The sequence below is a fragment of the Merops nubicus genome, unplaced genomic scaffold (genome assembly GCF_000691845.1).
Source record: "Merops nubicus isolate BGI_N331 unplaced genomic scaffold, ASM69184v1 scaffold28806, whole genome shotgun sequence".
NCBI lineage: Eukaryota > Metazoa > Chordata > Aves > Coraciiformes > Meropidae > Merops > Merops nubicus.
Genome location: NW_008614823.1, coordinates 3230 through 21896, shown reverse-complemented (window position 1 = coordinate 21896; position 18667 = coordinate 3230). Strand labels below are relative to the sequence as shown.

At 45.6% G+C, this 18667-nt stretch overlaps 1 protein-coding gene across 1 annotated transcript; it reads left to right on the top strand.

Annotated features, from left to right (window-relative positions):
- Positions 1-6391: 6391 nt before the first annotated feature.
- KHDRBS1 (KH domain containing, RNA binding, signal transduction associated 1) lies at positions 6392-16210 on the top strand. Its single transcript, XM_008942364.1, has 8 exons — positions 6392-6515; positions 7090-7206; positions 8223-8369; positions 10212-10348; positions 11116-11338; positions 12243-12310; positions 12621-12679; positions 14876-16210. The coding sequence occupies exons 1-8, from the start codon at positions 6468-6470 to the stop codon at positions 14971-14973; spliced, it is 897 nt and encodes a 298-aa protein (XP_008940612.1). The 5' UTR covers positions 6392-6467; the 3' UTR covers positions 14974-16210.
- The last annotated feature ends 2457 nt before the right edge of the window (positions 16211-18667 follow it).

The following is an 18667-nucleotide window of genomic DNA, read 5'->3' as shown; positions in this document are numbered from 1 at the left end:
TTTTTGTGCACGGTGCTACCGGCTCTTTCCATCCCTGGGGAGAGAGAGGGGCCAAGAGAGAACGGTAAAACCCCGGGGGGTTTCCATGTAGCGTCTGCTTGAGTCCCTGTGAGGCAGGGTGTGATCTCCTTGATTTTTTTATTCCACTCTGGTGATCTGTATTGGAGCTTTTTTGGTGCTTCTGATGAGCCTCAGCAGGGACTGGAAATGGCAGTCTTTGTTCTGTGCCCAGACCAGCCTTCTCCTTCCCCATCACACTGTCCAATCGCCTGGCGCTCTGATTTTTCCGGCTCTCCCCGGTGCAGCTGCTGCGCCCGCGTTCCGTGCCTCCCTCGGGTAGGCTCAGCTGCCTCAAGGGGCTCTAGGCAGCTTAAAAATCGGAACGAGTTAAGATATTTAGCCCTACTTGCTGCTTTTTGGGCGTGTAGCGGAGAGCTGGGGGGTACCTGGTGCGAGAGATGCTCAGTTTTAATCTGCCAGATGAGCAGAGGACTCGTTCTCCTTTCAACTGATTTTTTTCCTTTTTTAAGGTCTTTAAAAATGCATAATCTTACTGTAATTGGTACAGTGCTGGAGATTTTATTAACTCCTCCTTTAAGGCAGGAAAGAATTCCTAAGAATTGTGCAAATAGCTGAGGTACATCATCACGGGTAACTTGGCATCACTTGTGGACACCTTGATCTAAATAAATGAGTTTTATAATCCGATTTGCTGTCAATTTAATCTTTTTCATTAATAAAACCCTTTGGCCAGCTGATGCTTGACAGCTGAGTGATAACAAAACCAGTGCAATGAAAGCCAAGGAGTTTGCCAATTCCTGCACAAAGAACAGTGTTCCCAGCCCCACTTAGCAAACCTTCAGTCACTGAGGGGTGTTAACAAGGATTTATGAGGGGTTTTTTTTTCATTAATTTAAAAATGGCTGTTAGTAGACCGCAGCATTGTGAGACTTAAAATTGATCCTTGGAAGAGCTCCAGATGCTTCCTGCTTGCTTTGGATAGTTTGAAAATTGGTGTCCTTTGGGAGCGTTCGCCAGCAGTCCAAATTCAGACCCACCTGAGCAGGAAGCTCCTGAGGAAATCTGAAGGAAAACGGTGGGTTTAGGCCATGAAACCTCATTGCACAGCTGACCCCAAACTGATCTGGGTTGCTCAGAGTTTCTCTGCTGCTGTGGCAGCCTTTGGGGAGGTCGTGTTGAGGAGGCTGCTGTAAAGCTCACTGTGGAATTTAGATCTGGGCCAAAGATTGTAATGGAGACGGCCAGCACAACTTCAGCAAAATGACTTCCAGACAAAGAAATGACTGGTTGAGTGTCAGCAGTATTCCCTATTCCAGCCTTTTTTTGGGAGTTGGAATTGCTTGTCCTGCCTGCCTGTGGGAGGGAACCCTGAAGGAGCCCCTCATTAAAACTAAGGCTGCTTCTTTACAAACACTATAAGGAGTCTAAAATACTTCTGTGGTTCTAAAGCTGCTCAGTGTTTCTAGAGGAAAATCAGCATTATTGAGGGGCGAGGTGAAGGGCAGCACAGGGATGTGATGCTGATTCTCCAGCAGTGGACTGTGTGATGAAAAGGCAGTAAAGTAGCTGTGTTTTAGGGTTCTGGTACCCAGCACCCTGACCAGAAATGAAAACTGGGATTTCTTGCACCTTGGAATGTGATCTATGTCTCCTTGCCCTTGTGATTCGGGCTCTGTGTGACCTTTCTTTTCCATGGGAACAAGAAAACCCCTTTTCCCTTTGATTTATGCCCTCCATCTGCTGCAGGGAGAGCAGGGGGAGAGGCCAGTGTTTTGAAAAGCACATTCCTCTCTGCTTGCGTGCACAGGAGACATCCCCTGATGTGCTCACGAGGTGCAGAGGGGTTTATTTTCAAATTCTCATAGTAATCTTTGCTATTTTTGTTTTGTGGAGAAACTCCCAAGTGAAAAGAGCTGGTTATCTCTGAGCCTCTAGTGCTGTAAATGGAGACGTGACCTATGCCATGCTGCCAGCACATCTCTGTGTAGCTCACATCTAGTTGGTCCTTAGGTTAAATGCAGCCCTTTACACCCCCAGAAGCGTGGGGCAGTGAGGAGGGTGCTGAGGGGTGGATTCAGAGCAGTGGGTCAGGTATTAGAGCAGGACCTGTGAAGGGAGAAAGCGCCGAGCAATTGGAGCTGGAGCAGCTGGAGGTGTTGGGGGACTCCTCAGCAGCATCCTCTGCTGATGGGCACAGTTCTCCAGCCAGGCTCATCCCATCAGTGTCTGTCCCTAGGAAAGGGGGGGGTGAAAGGCTCTGTGGGACTGTCGGGTGGCTGGAATGACTTGCCTTGGAGCCAAGGACTGGGATTAGAGATGGGCTGAGGTCACAGGGGTGGTGAGAAACTGCATAGCCCAGAGCAGCAGTGTCCTGAAGCTCCCTTCACAGGCTGTCCTGACATGGAGATTATCTCAGTTTCTGTGTTTCCAAGCATATACCCTGTCTCAAAGGAGCTGTAGCTGCTGCCTTAAACTTGTGCCTGGCTGTCGCAGACCCTGGGATGCTGTGTCCATTTCTCTGTTGCCTTTTTACATGTAGATGCACTGCTAAGCCCTGCCAATGTTCTGAGCTGCTGATGCTGTAGCCTGCCTGTCACTGCTGTGTCTCTCTCCTCCTGCTCCTCCTCCCTGTGCCATTGCTCACAGCTCCCATCCAGGCTTTCTCCTCCCTGCCTCAGCTCGAGCTGTGTGTCTTTTCCTCCCTGTGCTAGTGGCAGTCCCCTCCCTGCCCAGCCAGCCTCCAGAGCAGAGCTGTCTGCATACAAATTCCAGCACTCAGGGTGGAGGGTGGATCTCAGCAGCAGGCAGGAGGAAAATGCTGGGGCTAGTCCTGCCAAATTCTGCAGCTTCCACTGTTGGCAGAGTCCATTCAGGAACAGGTCCCTGCTTCCTCTCTTGTGAAATCAAACCAGCTGGGGAGCAGCAGGAGGAGAGAGAGGGCTCTGCTTTATTCCAGAGGCTCACATCCCCAAATTCTTTTGGGATTTTGGTGGGGGGTTTCTTTGGGGGCACGGGGTCAGTATTATCACGCTGTTAAGATAATACTCTCAGTGTTATGAATAAGCAGAATGTGTCTCTGCTTACAGAGCACAAGTATGCTGCAGGACAATGTTTAATATGTTGTTTTTAATTCAGGAAGAGCTTGGGTTTAGATCAGGAGTAGCACTGTGGCTGCTGAGCCTCGTCCTTGTGAAGCAGCAGCGTTACCAACCCCCTTTACCTACCCCTTAGGATTTCTTCTGAGACAATCCAATCACTGCCCCACACGAAGTCCTGGAAACCACTGCCACACATGCTGCCAGACTGCTGCCATTCCCCGTGGCAAGGAGGTAACCTTCTGCTGCACCTCTGACACGGCCTTAAAAAATCAGCACTGAAATGAGGCGTGCTGAATCCCTCCAGGTACCTGTGGGCTTCTCCTTCCTCTCAGTAAGTGGTCTGACAAACTGCTGCCACTCCTCACTTGGCTCAGTCCTGCCTCGTGTTGAGTGGTTGACGTGCCAGGATGCCTCCAGAGGAGGCTGGAACCCAGAGCAGTGGGACACCTTGCAAGCAGCAGGTTCCCAATCCTCCTCCACACCCATTTCCAGCCCTGGAGTTTGCTCTGGAGGTGTGAAGGGCGCTGCTGGGTCTCCTGACCTGAGTCCCAAAAGCTGGAGCACTTAGAATCACGCTGCTGTGCAGGGCATCTCCTCCTGTGTTTTGGATTTTGTTGGAAGGTGTTGGTGATGGTGGATTTGATGCTTTATTTTAGCAAGCAGTGAATGGTTTGTTGCCCTCAGATTTCCAGCCCTGGAGTTTGCTCTGGAGGTGTGAAGGGCGCTGCTGGGTCTCCTGACCTGAGTCCCAAAAGCTGGAGCACTTAGAATCACGCTGCTGTGCAGGGCATCTCCTCCTGTGTTTTGGATTTTGTTGGAAGGTGTTGGTGATGGTGGATTTGATGCTTTATTTTAGCAAGCAGTGAATGGTTTGTTGCCCTCAGAGGTTCCCAGAAGCTGTGGCTGCTGCCACAGGAGGCAGAGTGGGGTTTTGCTCCATGGTTGATGCAAACTCTGATTCCCTGGCTTGCAGAGGCTGAGGTCTGATTGCATTGTGTGTCACAGGGTAGAAGGTGCCTCTCTGTAGTTTCATTTAAAGTTTTAGGGTGTTTTCATTCTTGATGGGTGCATAGAAGACGCTTCTTGTAGTATGCAGAGTGGAATTTCAGAAATTCACTTACTGCTTTTGGAAGTAAAATGTTTGAGAAGTGATCACCTTGCATTATAGGGTCTAAAGTGATGCCTAACCAGGGGTAAGGCCACCAGGGCAATCTTTAGTTTCCAAATCTTCATTCTCTGAGATGTTCTTACAGCTACAATGAACAAATAAAAGAAAAAGAAATAAAAAACCCCACAGCCATGTAAAACCAACCAAGGCAGCCATCTCTTGTGCTTCTTTTATAATCAAGGCAATGCGATATATTGATAAATAATTCTCATAATTAGGCAATGCAAGTTCCAAGTTCTGTATTTAGATCAATGAACTAAAACCCAGTTACATTACTGCATCCATACCTGAGAATTTAAAATGCTGGTGGTGATTTCTGAACGTTTAGGGTTGTTTTTTTTGGGTACATGTAAATTCTTGATTTCCTTGTGGCTGCACGGTTCAAAAGAGGCTCCTCAGCCTGTGAGGCTGTGGGTGTCTCTCCAGTCAGAGGGATGATGGCCACTCGTTGTTCCTATTTCTGTTTGGATAATACAAGGATATTATTAGTAGGTGGATATTACAGCAAGGATCTGATAGACTAATCTTCTGTAAACAGGAATTTTTAGGCTAAAGCATGTAATTTCTGCCACGGACAGAAATCACAGGAAACACAAGCTCCTGCAGCTGCCCTCTTTAAATTCTGGTAATGACTAAGCAGTCTTTAGCTTCAGTTTTGGCTTGCAGCTTTAATCCAGTTATGTGTATAATCTTTGAAAGTGTCTCTCTTTCCCCTGAGATGCAAGAAGTTGTATTTAGAGCAATTTGACTCAGAAGAGATATTTATAATTCTTGGGTTGGCTGATGAAATGGCACAATTTAACTTCTTGGGAAGGGTCTTGCTCTACTAATAAGCATCTGTAAATAATCTGTGATGGCTTTGCATGCTGTGAGCAGTTTTTAGCTTTGAGTTGGACTAAAGAGTGCAGAAGGATTCATCAGTACTTTGGGAGTGTTAACAGGGGATTGGTTCCAAATTTGGGGGAACTTGTCATCTAAGTGTTGGCGATTAAATAGAACTTGTTCCTGAGTGGACATCTCTTGAAAAGCAAAGCCAGGCAGCTGTGGGTTTGTGAAAAATATTGGATGTTATTCTTGTACAAAGGAAAGTGCATTAATGTCTGTGAGAACCTGTGCTAGAAATGCTTGAAAATCATCTTCAGTCATCTCCATTTGGGTCGTCTATTATGAGATCACTGTCTCCTGCCATCTCTCAGCAAAAGCTGAATTTCTGGCCAGATTTGAGAAGGTGTTTGTATGCTAGTTCTTAACTAGCCTACCTTAACAACCCACTTCCAGGGGGAATTGTAATCACAATGTGCAATTGAAAATCAGAATCTGGTTTTGAGGTACAAAAGTTCATTGACGAATTGCCTGAATCAAGTGAAGGACTTTTGACACTGACTTTTCTGACGGTGTGCCTGAGGCTGACAACTTAAAACCCAAGTTATGGATTGCTTGTGTGATGAAAGTGCATCAATTTAATGAAATGAAGCTTATAAGAATTTCATAAGCCAGGCTGTGCTCTAGTGTGTCACTCGTTGGGGCTCCTGTTTATTAGGAACATTTTCAACTGGAATTCGTAGCATCAGTCTGCGTTGGCACCACCAGTTAAATGACAGATTTAAAATAGCACCTCAGCGTGAAGGATGAGAACTTGAGAAGAACTTGAAGGATGAGAACTTGCTCAGCAGAGGGTGAGCACGTGCAGCCTGGGGCTGGTTTGGTTGTAGGTTGAGGAGCCCACACGTGGCCACGGCAGTCGCGGTGCAGACACCAGGCTGGGGACCAGCAAAGGAAGGCACAGCAGAAGTGAGATGCAAAACTGTACTTGCAGCTTCCTGCTCTTGCCTGTTGAAGTTATTTGTAGGGTGTTGTCTGCTGTTTGTTCTTCTTTTTGTTCATTATCCTGTTTTTTGCCTTCTGGGATCCCTAGATGTGAAGGGAGGACGAGGCAAGCCAGGCTGGCATGGACCAGGTCTATCCAGATTCCCTCCATGCAGTGATGAGTGTTCACATATTCCCAGAGAATGAGGGTGGTGTGTCCTGTCATAATTCCAACTCGGAAAAAAATGATGCCTGTTTGAGGAATATAAGCAGCCCTGTTTTTATCTTGTTTAGAAATTGAAAAAATTCAGAAGGGTGAAACCACAAAGAAGGATGAGGAAGAGAACTACCTGGATTTATTTTCCCACAAGAATATGAAACTGAAAGAACGAGTTCTGATACCTGTCAAACAGTACCCCAAGGTGAGGGCCAGCAAACAGCTTACTGAATCTCTGTGATTTGCTTGTTTTCTGTGGGTTTTATGGCTGACTTTTAGAGATAGCAGCTGTCAAAGTGACATCAGGAGTTACACCATTCCATTATCGCTGTGGAATTTTTCCTGTGCAAGCTTTCAGGATCTTATTTCTAATATATTACATTTCTAGAATGTCTTGGGATAAAGCTAAATGGTGATGCAGAGCTGTGATCTTTTATTACTAGAATAGACACTTGCATATGTCAAGCTTTGTGTTTTACAGTTAAGAACTCATTTAACTCTTAAGACTTGGGGCCTGTAAAACTACTGGAGAGTAGATGTTAGAATTAAATGCTTTATGTGAGTTAATTTAGCTAGATTTTCTGGTGGAGCATTTTTTAATTAAAGAATATTCTGGAATTGTTTTCTGTGCTTTTTTTTTGCCAATATTTTGGTGAGGTAAAGAGAAAACATCGTGGCTAAAATTTTTTGTCAGCCAGCGTAACATTCAGAAAAGTTTTTTTTTGAGGCTGCTGAGCTCTGGACCTAATTTTTTTCTTTCTTTTTTTCTTCATTTACAGTTCAACTTTGTTGGAAAGATTTTGGGACCTCAAGGCAACACCATCAAGAGACTTCAGGAAGAGACTGGTGCCAAGATATCTGTGCTTGGCAAGGGTTCGATGCGAGATAAAGCAAAGGTGAGGGCATCACCCCTGAGAAGGTACCTGAATGCCTTTCATGCTGCTGTGAGAAGTGCAAACTCAACAAGGTTCTCAGAGCATTTTATAAGAGATTAAACCATTACCATCCAAAAGCTAAGGCAGCAGGAAATCACCCTTCCTAAATTCTGTGCACCTCAGGAATAATCTTGAGAGGGGCAGCAGCGTGGTGCATGTTTTCTTTAGGAGCATGACTTAGAGACCAGCCATCTTTTGATATCCTGTTCCCTTGGATGCAGAGAGAGTTTATATGAAGGTGAAGTACAAAGTTTATTAAAAAATAATTCATTCCAGCTATGCTGTGAGAAGTCATTTGCTAAGGGAATATGTCTGCCCTCAAAAAAAAAAGGGTTTTTTTCCAGCTCTTCCCCCTGAAATCCTTAAATTCTCATGGTTCACTGAAGATGTTGGAGCAGTGTGTTCCTGGTAATCTTTAGTGAATCACAAAGTGCCAGGAGGGTTTTTTTGAGCAGAAAAAAGAGTTGTTTTTCTTTCTGCTTACTCCCAAATCAGAGCTAATGGTCAACAGAGCTGTAACTTAATTCAGCTTTTCACTTTAGTAGCATGAAGAGCTTTTACCCTTCTAACTTATTTATAGCTTCTTAAAGCCATCTGAGTAATGCAGGTATCTCACAGCAGAGTTAGAAGAAGCAGGTTGAGGCATTAGGCTTCACTAGGTGGTGAACAGCACCTCGGGCAGAATGGTGCTGTAGAAGAGGAAGAACACTGCTTGCATATGCTGAATCTTCAGGGGGAAAAAAATGTCTGGCATTAATGCATTCTCAAAAACACCAGTTACCTGAAAAGATGGAAGGTGCAGATTGCATGTGGCTTTTTATAACACTGTGCAGCCATGTGTGTGTCACCATGATCTGTGTCGAGGCGTGGCCAAAATCCTTTTACAGACATTTGCTGTTAAGGTGTAGACAAACAGAGAAAAGAATTTTCTCTGCATCTGACTTGGTTTTTAGAATCTCTAATCTGCTTTGCTTCAGGAGGAAGAACTGCGTAAAGGGGGAGATCCTAAATATGCTCATCTAAATATGGATTTGCATGTCTTCATTGAAGTTTTTGGACCCCCTTGTGAAGCGTATGCTCTGATGGCTCATGCTATGGAAGAAGTCAAGAAATTCCTGGTTCCAGTAGGTGCTCTCATGTTCTTTTCTTTTTGAAGGAGGTAGAGGGCTAAGATTTGCACAGTGTAAAGCTCGTGCTGCAGGCGTCGGTGTAGCTGAGGAAGCCTGGAGTATTAAATGTGTGTCTGGCAGCTTCAGGTGACCACATTAATGTTGCCAGAAGGTGTGTGTTGTTCCCCTAACTATAATTAGAAAGACCTACACTTACAGAGCACTGTGTAGAGCACTTAGAGTGGGTGTTTCTCTCCCAGGGCTATCTGTGGACACTGGCGTGGGTGGGTTGTCTAGCTCCGTCCATGTGTCAGTTTTAGCAAGAGGAGAAGATCAGCCAGACCTGGCATGGACAAGACTTCTTGGATGGGTTCCTCTGACTTGGAGCTGCAGTATAGAAGTCTAGCTAGAAAATTTCATGGGTTGGATCTGAATCTGTAAGAGCAGAGATGTTTCTCTGCTCTAAAAGTGGTGTGAGGATGAGGAGGGCGACAGCTCAGGCAGCTCTGGAGTTGAATTCAGTGTTGTAGCTAGTCTGAGACACATCTGTCACATCACTGTTTCTGTTGCTTTAAATGTGGATGATGTGAAGGAAGCTCTGTGCTCATCAAGCATTTATATCCACGACACCTCCTCGTGGATGTCTTTTACTGGTGACTCTTAACAAGACCTTGATGGTCAACTTGATGTTGGTTTTGTGCCTGCTGGAGTTTTGGGGGCGAGAACTGCAGAACTTGGAGTCTTCTGAATGTTATTGTAACAATAGTGTTGCTGAATTAGGAGAAGAAAAACAAAATGGGAAATAGACCTGGCAGGTTGAATATACCCTGGCACCATCTTCCCCAGCTGAGACTGGAAGCTCAGATGTTCTGCCTGAAATACCAGGGGCAGGTGGAACCTGAGAGCCGTCGGTATTAGGGAAGCGTGGAAAAGTGTGTGGGTGCTGTGTGATTTCTGGGAGTCTGACACAGAGAGGAGGAGAGAGAGCTGTGAAGTGTCTTTGAAGGAAAGAGGTCATCTTCAAGGAGCCCCTGGGATGTACAGAACCTCAGCTTGCTAAAGCAAGCATGCAGCCTTCCTATTTAAATTGTCTTCTCTATCACTGCCTTCAAAGAACGTGTTAAACTTGTGACAGTTGGCAGAGAAGTCACTATGGAAGCCAGCAGTGCTGTGAAGACACAGCTGGTGGGAGTCTCCTTGCTTTGTGGTGTTGCCATGGCATCCTGAAGATCCTCAGCTCGAGGCCCAGCCTGCCTGTGTGTTGAGGGGAGGGATGGGGTACGATGGTTTCTGTGAGGTCGCCAGAGATCTGTGCTAATTCCTGAAGCCAGATCCCCTGAGGTGGTAGAAACTCCTGGAGCCAGTCTGATAACTCTGTGCCTGAGAGTTTGAAGAGACAGCCTGGATTTGGAAATGGGTGTTGAGTCAGAACTATCCTGTTCCATTGTCTTCTGTGGGCTCACTGCCAGCCACTCACCTTTCAGTGGGAGCTGTAAGGTGCTTGAGGTGAAACACAGCTTGCCTGAGGTCACCTCTGAACTCACCAACCTTTGCAAATAAATCTCAGTGACTCCCTGGGGATGCTGAACATCAGATACCTCCAGAAGCCCTTTGAGCAAGGTCCTCTTCTCAGGGAGCAGCTGTAGCTCCCAGACATGCAGGTGGTGTGTCCTCCTTGGTGGGTTTGGGGCAGGCTGGCAGCCGGGCACTGCTGCCCTCCCGAGCAAAGCCCAGGAAAAATAACCAGTGGATTTCAACTTAGAGCTCTCAGGTTATTTTTATTCCAGCCTGTGATACCCTGGAGCACAGAGTTAGCTGGTTAGCTGTTCTCTGGAGTTGACTATTTCCCCTCTTTAGGATATGATGGATGATATCTGTCAGGAGCAGTTCTTGGAGCTCTCCTATCTGAACGGTGTACCGGATCCAACGCGTGGCCGAGGAGTCCCGGGGAGGGGAAGGGGAGCAGCTCCACCACCACCTCCACCCGTCCCAAGGTATCTTCCCCAAAAGCCCAGACCTGGAAATGCTGCATCTTGCTCAGAGTTGTTCTGCCAGATGAAGTTAAGCTGCTTATTCTCACACATCAGTTGGTGGCTTTGACCTTAGCTTCTGGCCATGGCTTCCTAGCCTTGCGTGGCAGTGCTTTTAGCAAGCTGGCATCCAGTGTTTTTTGTGTTTTTGAGGTGTAATCTGGCTCAGTGAGTGTCTTTTGTGTGATTTTTGATGTCTGAAGTGAGTCACTTCATAAAATAACCTTACAAGAACTGGCTGACAGTATAATGTGTAGATGGAAGTATCGTGTTTGCTTCTGCAGTCTTCAGCAGAATAAACATGTTCAGTTTAAACTGACCTTGCCTTGAAAGTTATAGGCTGGCATTATTCTGCCATTGCTCTCAAGGCATTGGGTAAATTGGTGATAAAACTCTTACTGTAGTACTTACTTCACTACCTGTTTCATGAGGGAAAGTCTTTGCTTCTGAGTGTTTAGCCCAGAACTGTCCCTGGTCATCTCATTGTTATCTTTAGAGTCCTGGAAGCCTGGACTTCCAGACTACAGGTTAGTGATTGCTTAAAATGACTACGTAACAACCAGAGATTGTTTCCAAAAATGACTCAGCCAAAATTCTGCATCAGATTTCTTTCTTTGTGCAACATCCAATGCTGTAGAGCTCTCAGCCCAGAAGAGGTTTGTGGAAATCCCACAACGCGACTGTATCGCCACCGCCGTAGCTGTTGCCAATCCTCCTTCTCTCCTTTCCAGGGGGCGTGGGGTCGGTCCTCCTCCTCCTCCTCCTCCTCCTCCTCGGGGGGCCCTCGTGCGAGGAGCCCCAGTGCGGGGTGCCATGGGCAGGGGAGCTGCTGTAGCCCGTGGGGTCCCTCCTCCCCCGGCGGTCCGAGGCGCTCCCGCCCCCCGAGCGCGTGCAGCCGGCATTCAGAGGATACCTCTTCCTCCTCCTCCCGCTCCAGAAACCTATGAGGAATATGTGAGTAACTCTGTGTCTCTGTTTTGTTCATTCCAGCTGACTGACCATGCGTTAGGTGATTGAAATAAAGGCTAACAGCAGGAAGAGTGCTCTGGAGAAGTGGCCGCCAGCCACTAGTACAGTGCTGGGTGACGTGCTCTGTCTCTTCTCTCCTCAAAGGAGGGATCTGCTAGTGTCCTAAATAAGAAGTGGTTTCTAGAAAAATGAAATGTGCCTCCAGCACTGAAGTTTGCCATAATGATCAGTGCACGGTAGGAAAACTACATCACCAAAATTGATGTAGTTCACATCACATTCTCTTTCTGGAAGAGAATTCATTAAGAAAAAAATACTACCGAAGGTTTCTTCCTGTCCCTAAAATCCTTAAGTAAATACATGAATGAATATGATGTTTCAAGTTCTCTAACTAAGCACCACCCTCCTGCCAAGCTCATCTCAGCATCTGAGCTCTTGGTATTCTAAAGGAAAAAGGAGGCAACTGGGTTTGGTGCACACAGAAGTATTTTGGGGAATCATTTGAATATTGATTTGAAGGTTTGTTTCTCCTCTCCTAACTTCTCAGTTTTTCTGCTGAAAGTTAATAGGTTGGGTTTTGTCCTCCTGTAAATCTGTGGTTTGGGTAACACAGGCCTCCCAGCACGTGGATTTGTACCACAGACCCAAGTGCAGCCTTGGGCTTGCAAATGGCTTTCAAATGCCTTGTAAGTATTAGTGTGGCTCTTCCCTCCCACAGCACAGGACACAAGCAGATTTTGGCTACCTGTGTCTTACGTCTCCATGGCAGGGAAGGATTCACAGGCTGCTCTGAAAGCTGCTGTAGCCCAGATTGAGTTTTGTCATCACTCTTGGCCAGGCATTAACCTTTCATCCTTCCATTAATGCTTTTTCTGTCATCATGTTTCAGGGTTATGATGATGCATACGCAGACCAGAGCTATGAGGGCTATGAAGGCTACTACAGCCAGGGCCAAGGGTGAGTTTGTCTCTATCTGTCACTGAGGAAATTATGCATGATCTTTTTTTTTCCTTTTTTTTTCTGTTAAGGGAATGGAAATGCTCATTTCTGAGGTTGAGCTGTAGGAACAGTGCCCTATTCTGCTGGAATCTGCCTGGGAAATAACTTTTAACCCAGTGTCCTTGACAGTTTTATAGAAGCAGTGACCAGACACCCCTCAGCCAGGAGTGATGTTGGGCAGCTTTGCTCCTCAAGTGTTTGTGCAAGTTGTGTCAGTTCAGGAATATGATTTCAGCACTGTATGTAACCAACATAATTACTCTTCCAGGGACACAGAATACTATGATTATGGACACGGGGAAGCACAGGAAACCTATGAAGCTTATGGTATGTCTGGGAATACTGTTCTGTTGACAGGGAAGGGGCTGCACATGGTTGGGAATTGCTTGAGGCTGACCAGATGTTTTCCAGCACCACTCCACACCAAGTGAAATCTGACTGAGGAGAACCTCAAGTCGTTTCCCTGGTAGAATATTTACACCCTACAGACTGTCCAGGTTTGAACAACCGAAGGCATTTTGTGGGTTTTAGGTTCTTCTCCACCTTGACTGCCTCAAAGGTGACACTTTTCACATTCCATTTTTTAACTATAGAAATATCTTTTTCGCTTCCTTTTAGCTTTAGAATATTTTTAAGAGCTCTGAATTTCCACCCACAGTGCTACTTTTGCTGCAGTCTGGTTTTCACCGATTATATTTTGTTGAGCTGGTGCATGGTTCCATCTGCTTCCTTATCCTCAAAAACCCACTAGCTGAGACTGACTCCACACTGCACATTTGCTTAAAAAGTGGATTTAAATGTCATGCCTCCATTTGACTCGGTGGAGCAATTTTGGTCAATATGACTTGTGTGAGTAGTCTATGAAGTTCAGCTAATTTGAATTACATAAAGCTATCAACTTAGGCTAGACTGAGGGGTGTAGGAGACCAGTTTAACCACAACTGTGTAAACCACCAGCCGTGGAAAACAATAGGCCTCACATCTGAGGTGCTGGCAATAAAGGATTGGGTGACTGCAGGGTTCTTTTTTCAAGCTAGTTCATATATCCAGGCTTACGAATGGCATCTGCATGTGGCAGTGACTAAGATCCATTTTCCTCTCTCTGTAAACAAGCTGAACTATAAACAGTTCTGAAAGCTATAGAGCCAGCTGCTGCACGGCGTGGAAATAGGCTGTGTTGAGAACAGCCCCTAAGCAGAGCATCAGTGCCTGAAGGGGTGTGTGAGTGCTGGTTGTGAGGAGCTGGGGGGCTTTCTGGGATCCCCAGGAACTGGGAATCCCGTGGTGCTGGGGAGGTGGAGTCGTTCTTCTGTCTGTCTCCTCTGCTGGCCTTGAGCTGATCCCTGCTCTAGGCTTAACTTGTGAGAAATTCCAATTCAGGTGCCTAACCAGGGGTGCTTTTCCAGTCCAAGATGTGTTTGAGGAGACAGCTGCTGTCAGGAACACTGGCTGTCTTTCCTGCCTTCAGTGGCTTGGGTTGTTGCCTGCGTTAGTCACGCAGCACAAAGAGGCTTTTGTGCCTCCTGCTTGGTAGGGGAGCAGTGGTGGTGTCTGGGATCTGAAGGCCAAAATGCTCATTGTATACTTGGCATGAAGTTGCCGCAGCTAATCTGTTTATCCACAGTAATTTCCTTTGGTCTCTGCTTTCATGAAAACAGAATTAGAGAAATAAATTGTCGAGCCAGGCTGGAGACAGTTTTGAGAAAATGGGAACGTGCTCCACGGTGGTAGGAACAGGCTCGGCTGTCTTCCAGGCATTGGCTACTTGCTTTCCTCAACTGGGGACCTTGGAGAGGATGGCAGGCGTGCAAGGACAAGCTACAGTGAAAGCTGAGCTTGGGCACTTGAGGCTTGAGCTAGCTCAGGGAGTGTGGGGACATGCAAACTTCCTTGGCTTGGGTGTTTGTGTGTGGCAGCAGGGTTTGGCCTGTGCCATCGAGTGCTTGGTCCCACCAGCAAGTGGCGTGTGCTCCAAAGAGCTGAGCAGATGCTGTAGGAGCTGTGGGGGTAAATATTGCTGGTTCCTGGAGGGGAGGGAGCAGCAGGTCACAGAAAGCAGGCTGGTGGCTGCAGGTTCAGCCGGGCACGCTGCCATCCTGCAGCAGTGTCAGGACCTCGGCATTTCACACGTACCCGGGAGCTGCCTCCTGTGTTGTCTGGGGGGGAGAGAAGAGCTGCCTGTAGCTGTGCCCCCCACCAGACCCCAGGGTTGGGGGTGCTGCTGGGGGCCCTGGAGGCTGTGAGCTTGGCCAGGGCCAAGCAGAGATGAGTTGCTTCTAGGAGAGTTGTCCCAGTGGGTGCATGGAGCTTCCCGGGGATCCCACCCGAGCAGCTTTTCCTCTGTAACATCTTGCTGAAGCGCTGCAGACAAGGTTTTGATGGACTGTGGGGCATTTTGAAGACTTTTTTTTGGGGTGGAAGCGCTGTTGAAGATGCCCTGACTCTGGGGGGGGGGAGTCCAGCCAGGCAGCACCCCCACTATCAGCCCTCCCGCAGCCTGACGTGTCCCTCTCTTTTCCACAGGGCAAGATGACTGGAATGGAACCAGGCCCTCCCTGAAGGCCCCTCCGGCCAGGCCAGTGAAGGGGGCCTACAGAGAGCACCCATACGGACGTTATTAAAAAACAAACATGAGGGAAAAATATCAGTTATGAGCAAACAGTTGTTACTGATTCTTGTATCTCCCGGGATTCCCGTTGCTTTACCCACACCAGACAAGTAATTGTCTAACTGTTTTTCTTCGTGGCCCTTTTTCTCCCACTCCATCCTCACCCTGCATTCTGGCTTCTGTACGTAGTATTTTAAAATGAGTTAAATAGATTTAGAGGACCGACTTTAACTTTTTTTTTTTTCCAGTGTGTAGATGGCTTTTCTTTCTTTGTTGTTTAGATAAAAACAACTTGTACCTTTTTTAATAGAGAAAAAAAAAAACAAAAAAAAAGTCGAGTTAAAAATGTTAGTTTCAAAAGTGAAATGCTTTGCTTAGCAGTTCTGAAATTTAAAGTTTTTTGGTAACTTTTTAAGTTTGGTTTTAAGGAACCCATAAAAGTTGTAGTTGCAGAATCCCAAAGTAGGCTACATTTCAAAATTCAGGGCTGTTTTTTAAGAATTAAAATCATAATGTAACGGTAGTAGCTGCCACCGTTTAAAAGTAACCTCAGATGTCAAACTTTCCTTAAAAGCAGATGGCTGGTGAATCTTAAGTTTAAATTTTAATACGAAGGATCCTCAAACAAATTAAATAGCATTTTTTTTTAAAGGTAATTGACTTTAAAAAAAAAAAAAAAAAGAAAAAAGAAAAATTAGGTTTGTAAAAATTGACTTTTCTTATGTGGGTTTTGAAATCTAGCCCCGAACATGCGGTGTTGAGAGATGCTTGGGAAGCAGATTTTTCCAGTGTAAAAGGGGTTCTTAGTTTGGTTCTGTATGAAGAACTTTTAAGGGAAAAACAAATGAAAGCGTGGCTTTAATTGCCCACTGTTTGATATCAGCAAACAGAGTATTCTGTGAGTAGGTCTGAACTCTGTTAAATTACAGCCTTCTCATTTTTATAGTGCTTGGGGCAGATAATAACAGTGCAAGTTAAAAACTGACCAAATTGTCAATATTAGCAATCCCATTGACTTGTTCAAGTGTATCTCAACACTAGCTTTGCATAAAAAGGGACACTGCAGCTGAAAAACTGAGGAAAACAAATTTCACTTTGTGCATAGGATAAAGTCCTAATTGGATTTGTACACTGTCCTCCCACTCTGTTCTTGAAGATTAAATGCTACATGTGTAAGTCTGCCTAAATAGGTAGCTAAAACTTGTCAAAATGTCTGCCGCAGTTTGTCAATAAAGTTTAGTCCTTTTTTAATCAAAGTAAATGTGATGAATTGTCATTTTATTTTTTTTTTTGTTGAGCAGTAAAATAGCTATTTTTTTTTTTTCAAATAAATTTAAATTAATGCTAAAGCTAATTGTCTTTTTAAAACCTGGAGGCATTCTAAAAAATGGTGTTTTTTGTAATTCTCACAAAAAGTGGATCAAGCTCATTGAAGGAGCTTAATTTTTTTTTTTAAAAAAAAAAGAAAAAAAGAGAGAAAGAAAACTTGTTTTTCACCCCCTGGAAGTTGTTGGAAGGAATTCAGTCCTGGCCTGTGGCAGAAATCTGACTTGAGTCTGCTGTAAAGTGGTTACGGTTCTTTGCTGAATTATCGATTCGGATTTCAGGTGGCCTCACAGAGAATTCCAGACTCCAGCTTGAGTCTGAAATGGCTGATTTAAGCCTAGCGTGACAAAATGAATGCTGAAAAACCCAAGGCTCAGCTGCCACCAGGAGGAGAAGGAAGTTTGCTGTCTGTAAACACCCCTAACCCCCTTGGCTAAGACGATGCCTTTCCTTCTTGACTTGGAAAGCCACTTTAAAAATGTCTCTCTTTTGTTTGAGGAGGGTGCTGCAGTTGCTCCTCATATCCTTCTGAGAGGGTGTGCATGTATCGATAGCTCTATAATAGTTTAAACTGCTGCTTAGACATGAAAAATGGTTTGTGTATCCCAAATCTGGCATTCCAAGGGGGAGAGAATGAAACTGCTCGGGGGTGAAAAATGGAGCGTTAGGAACCAAGCTGCTCACAGCAGTGCATGACCGAGGGGAATACTTTTAAAACAAAAAGCTTGTTATTTGTAGACTGTTATTAAATTGTAAATAACTGAATTTTCAACGATGGTTTGGAGTCAGCTTTCAGGGCATAATGTCTTGCTTGATGAAAAGATCACCCTATACCCCCCTTTTAAAGGAAAATTATCGCAGGAGAATCAGGATGTGTAAAGCTAACATGCATCGCAAAACCCAAAGGTAACCTAAATGTCTGATTTTAATAGCACATTTCTCTTTTCCATAAACCGTGACTGGCAACTTGCATAAACTTGATTGAAAGAATTCTTCAGATGTTAATTTTAATGTAAAAAAAAAAAATCTGCAAAAAAAAAAACCTGTTTAAAATAAACATTTTAAAAAGAGGAAAAAAAAAACCAACACGACCACCACATGGTTCTGCATAAATTAGCCATAACTTTTTTTTTTTTAATCATATGCCCTTTGAAAGTGCACTGTAATGTAATGTGGGCAAAAAGGAATCTGCAAGCTTAAATATCAAGAGATGTAAAATGACAACGGATATAGCTAGTCCTGCTGCTGCCAAAAAGAAAGAAGGAAAATTCTGCTCAGTCGTTTAAAAATGTAAACTGATGGCCCTTTTTAGACCCTAGTATTGATATTTACTGTGAAATATTCAAAGCTCAGCTTAAGTTGCATGTTTTCCTTCCTGTGTAATTGCATGCAGGGATCTTTTTTTTTTCTGTTGATCTGTGCTCACGTGAAGGAGACTCACAAATGTCTTCAATTTGCAGGAGTCAAGAGTACGTGGCTGTGAATCGCTTGGGTGAAGATGAGCAGGGCCAACGTGAAGTGGGTAAGTGGGGTGGGTTTTTTTGTGTGTATTTTTGCCACTGGTTGGAAGCTGCTGCCGTGCTCCCTGTGGGAGGTGGGGGTGGCACCATCTGAGCTGTGAAATTGAAGCCATTCTTTATAGACCCACAAATAAATTGCTCTTGTGAAAGACCCGTTGTGTGACGGATGCTCTCGCAGAGGTTGTGGTGTGGAGGAGGCTTCAGTGTGTAACTGTTGAGCTCTCCCACTGAAATCCTGTGGAGAAGGAAATTTAGGTGGATTTAAGGAGAGGGAAGTGCTGCAAGGTCTGTGTGTTGGAGCTGGTTCCTACCTGAGGTACTGGTCTTCATGAGAGTGCTCTCAGCAGCAGGGCAGCATTGAAGCTGTTACTGCCCCATGTTCTAGAAACAGAGCAGCTCAAGGAACAGCTCAGTAGGAATTCCTGTATAAGTCATAGAATCTGATTTGGGTTGGAAGGGGCCATAAAGATCTCGTTCCACCCTCCCTTCCATGAGCACAGACACCTCCCACTAGACCAGATTGCACAAAGTTCCATCCAGCCTGGCCCTGAACACCTCCAGTGATGGAGCATCCACAGCTTCTATGGGCATCATGCATTAAAATTACAGAAACAGATTTTAGACCAGATGCTGCCCAACTAGACCTTGCTAGATCCACCCCTTCCACACCCCCATCGACAGGCTGTGAGACATCATCTGTCTGCTTTTGGTTTTGAATGGCATTTAGTCTGATGGCATCACCAGAGGCAGCTCAGGCAGGGGTCCTGCAGGCCTGGCTGGGACCTGTGCTGCTCAGAGCCCTGCAGGACTGCACCCTGAGCCCTGGGGAGGGGTGATGGACCCCCCAGCACCTTCAGGTGC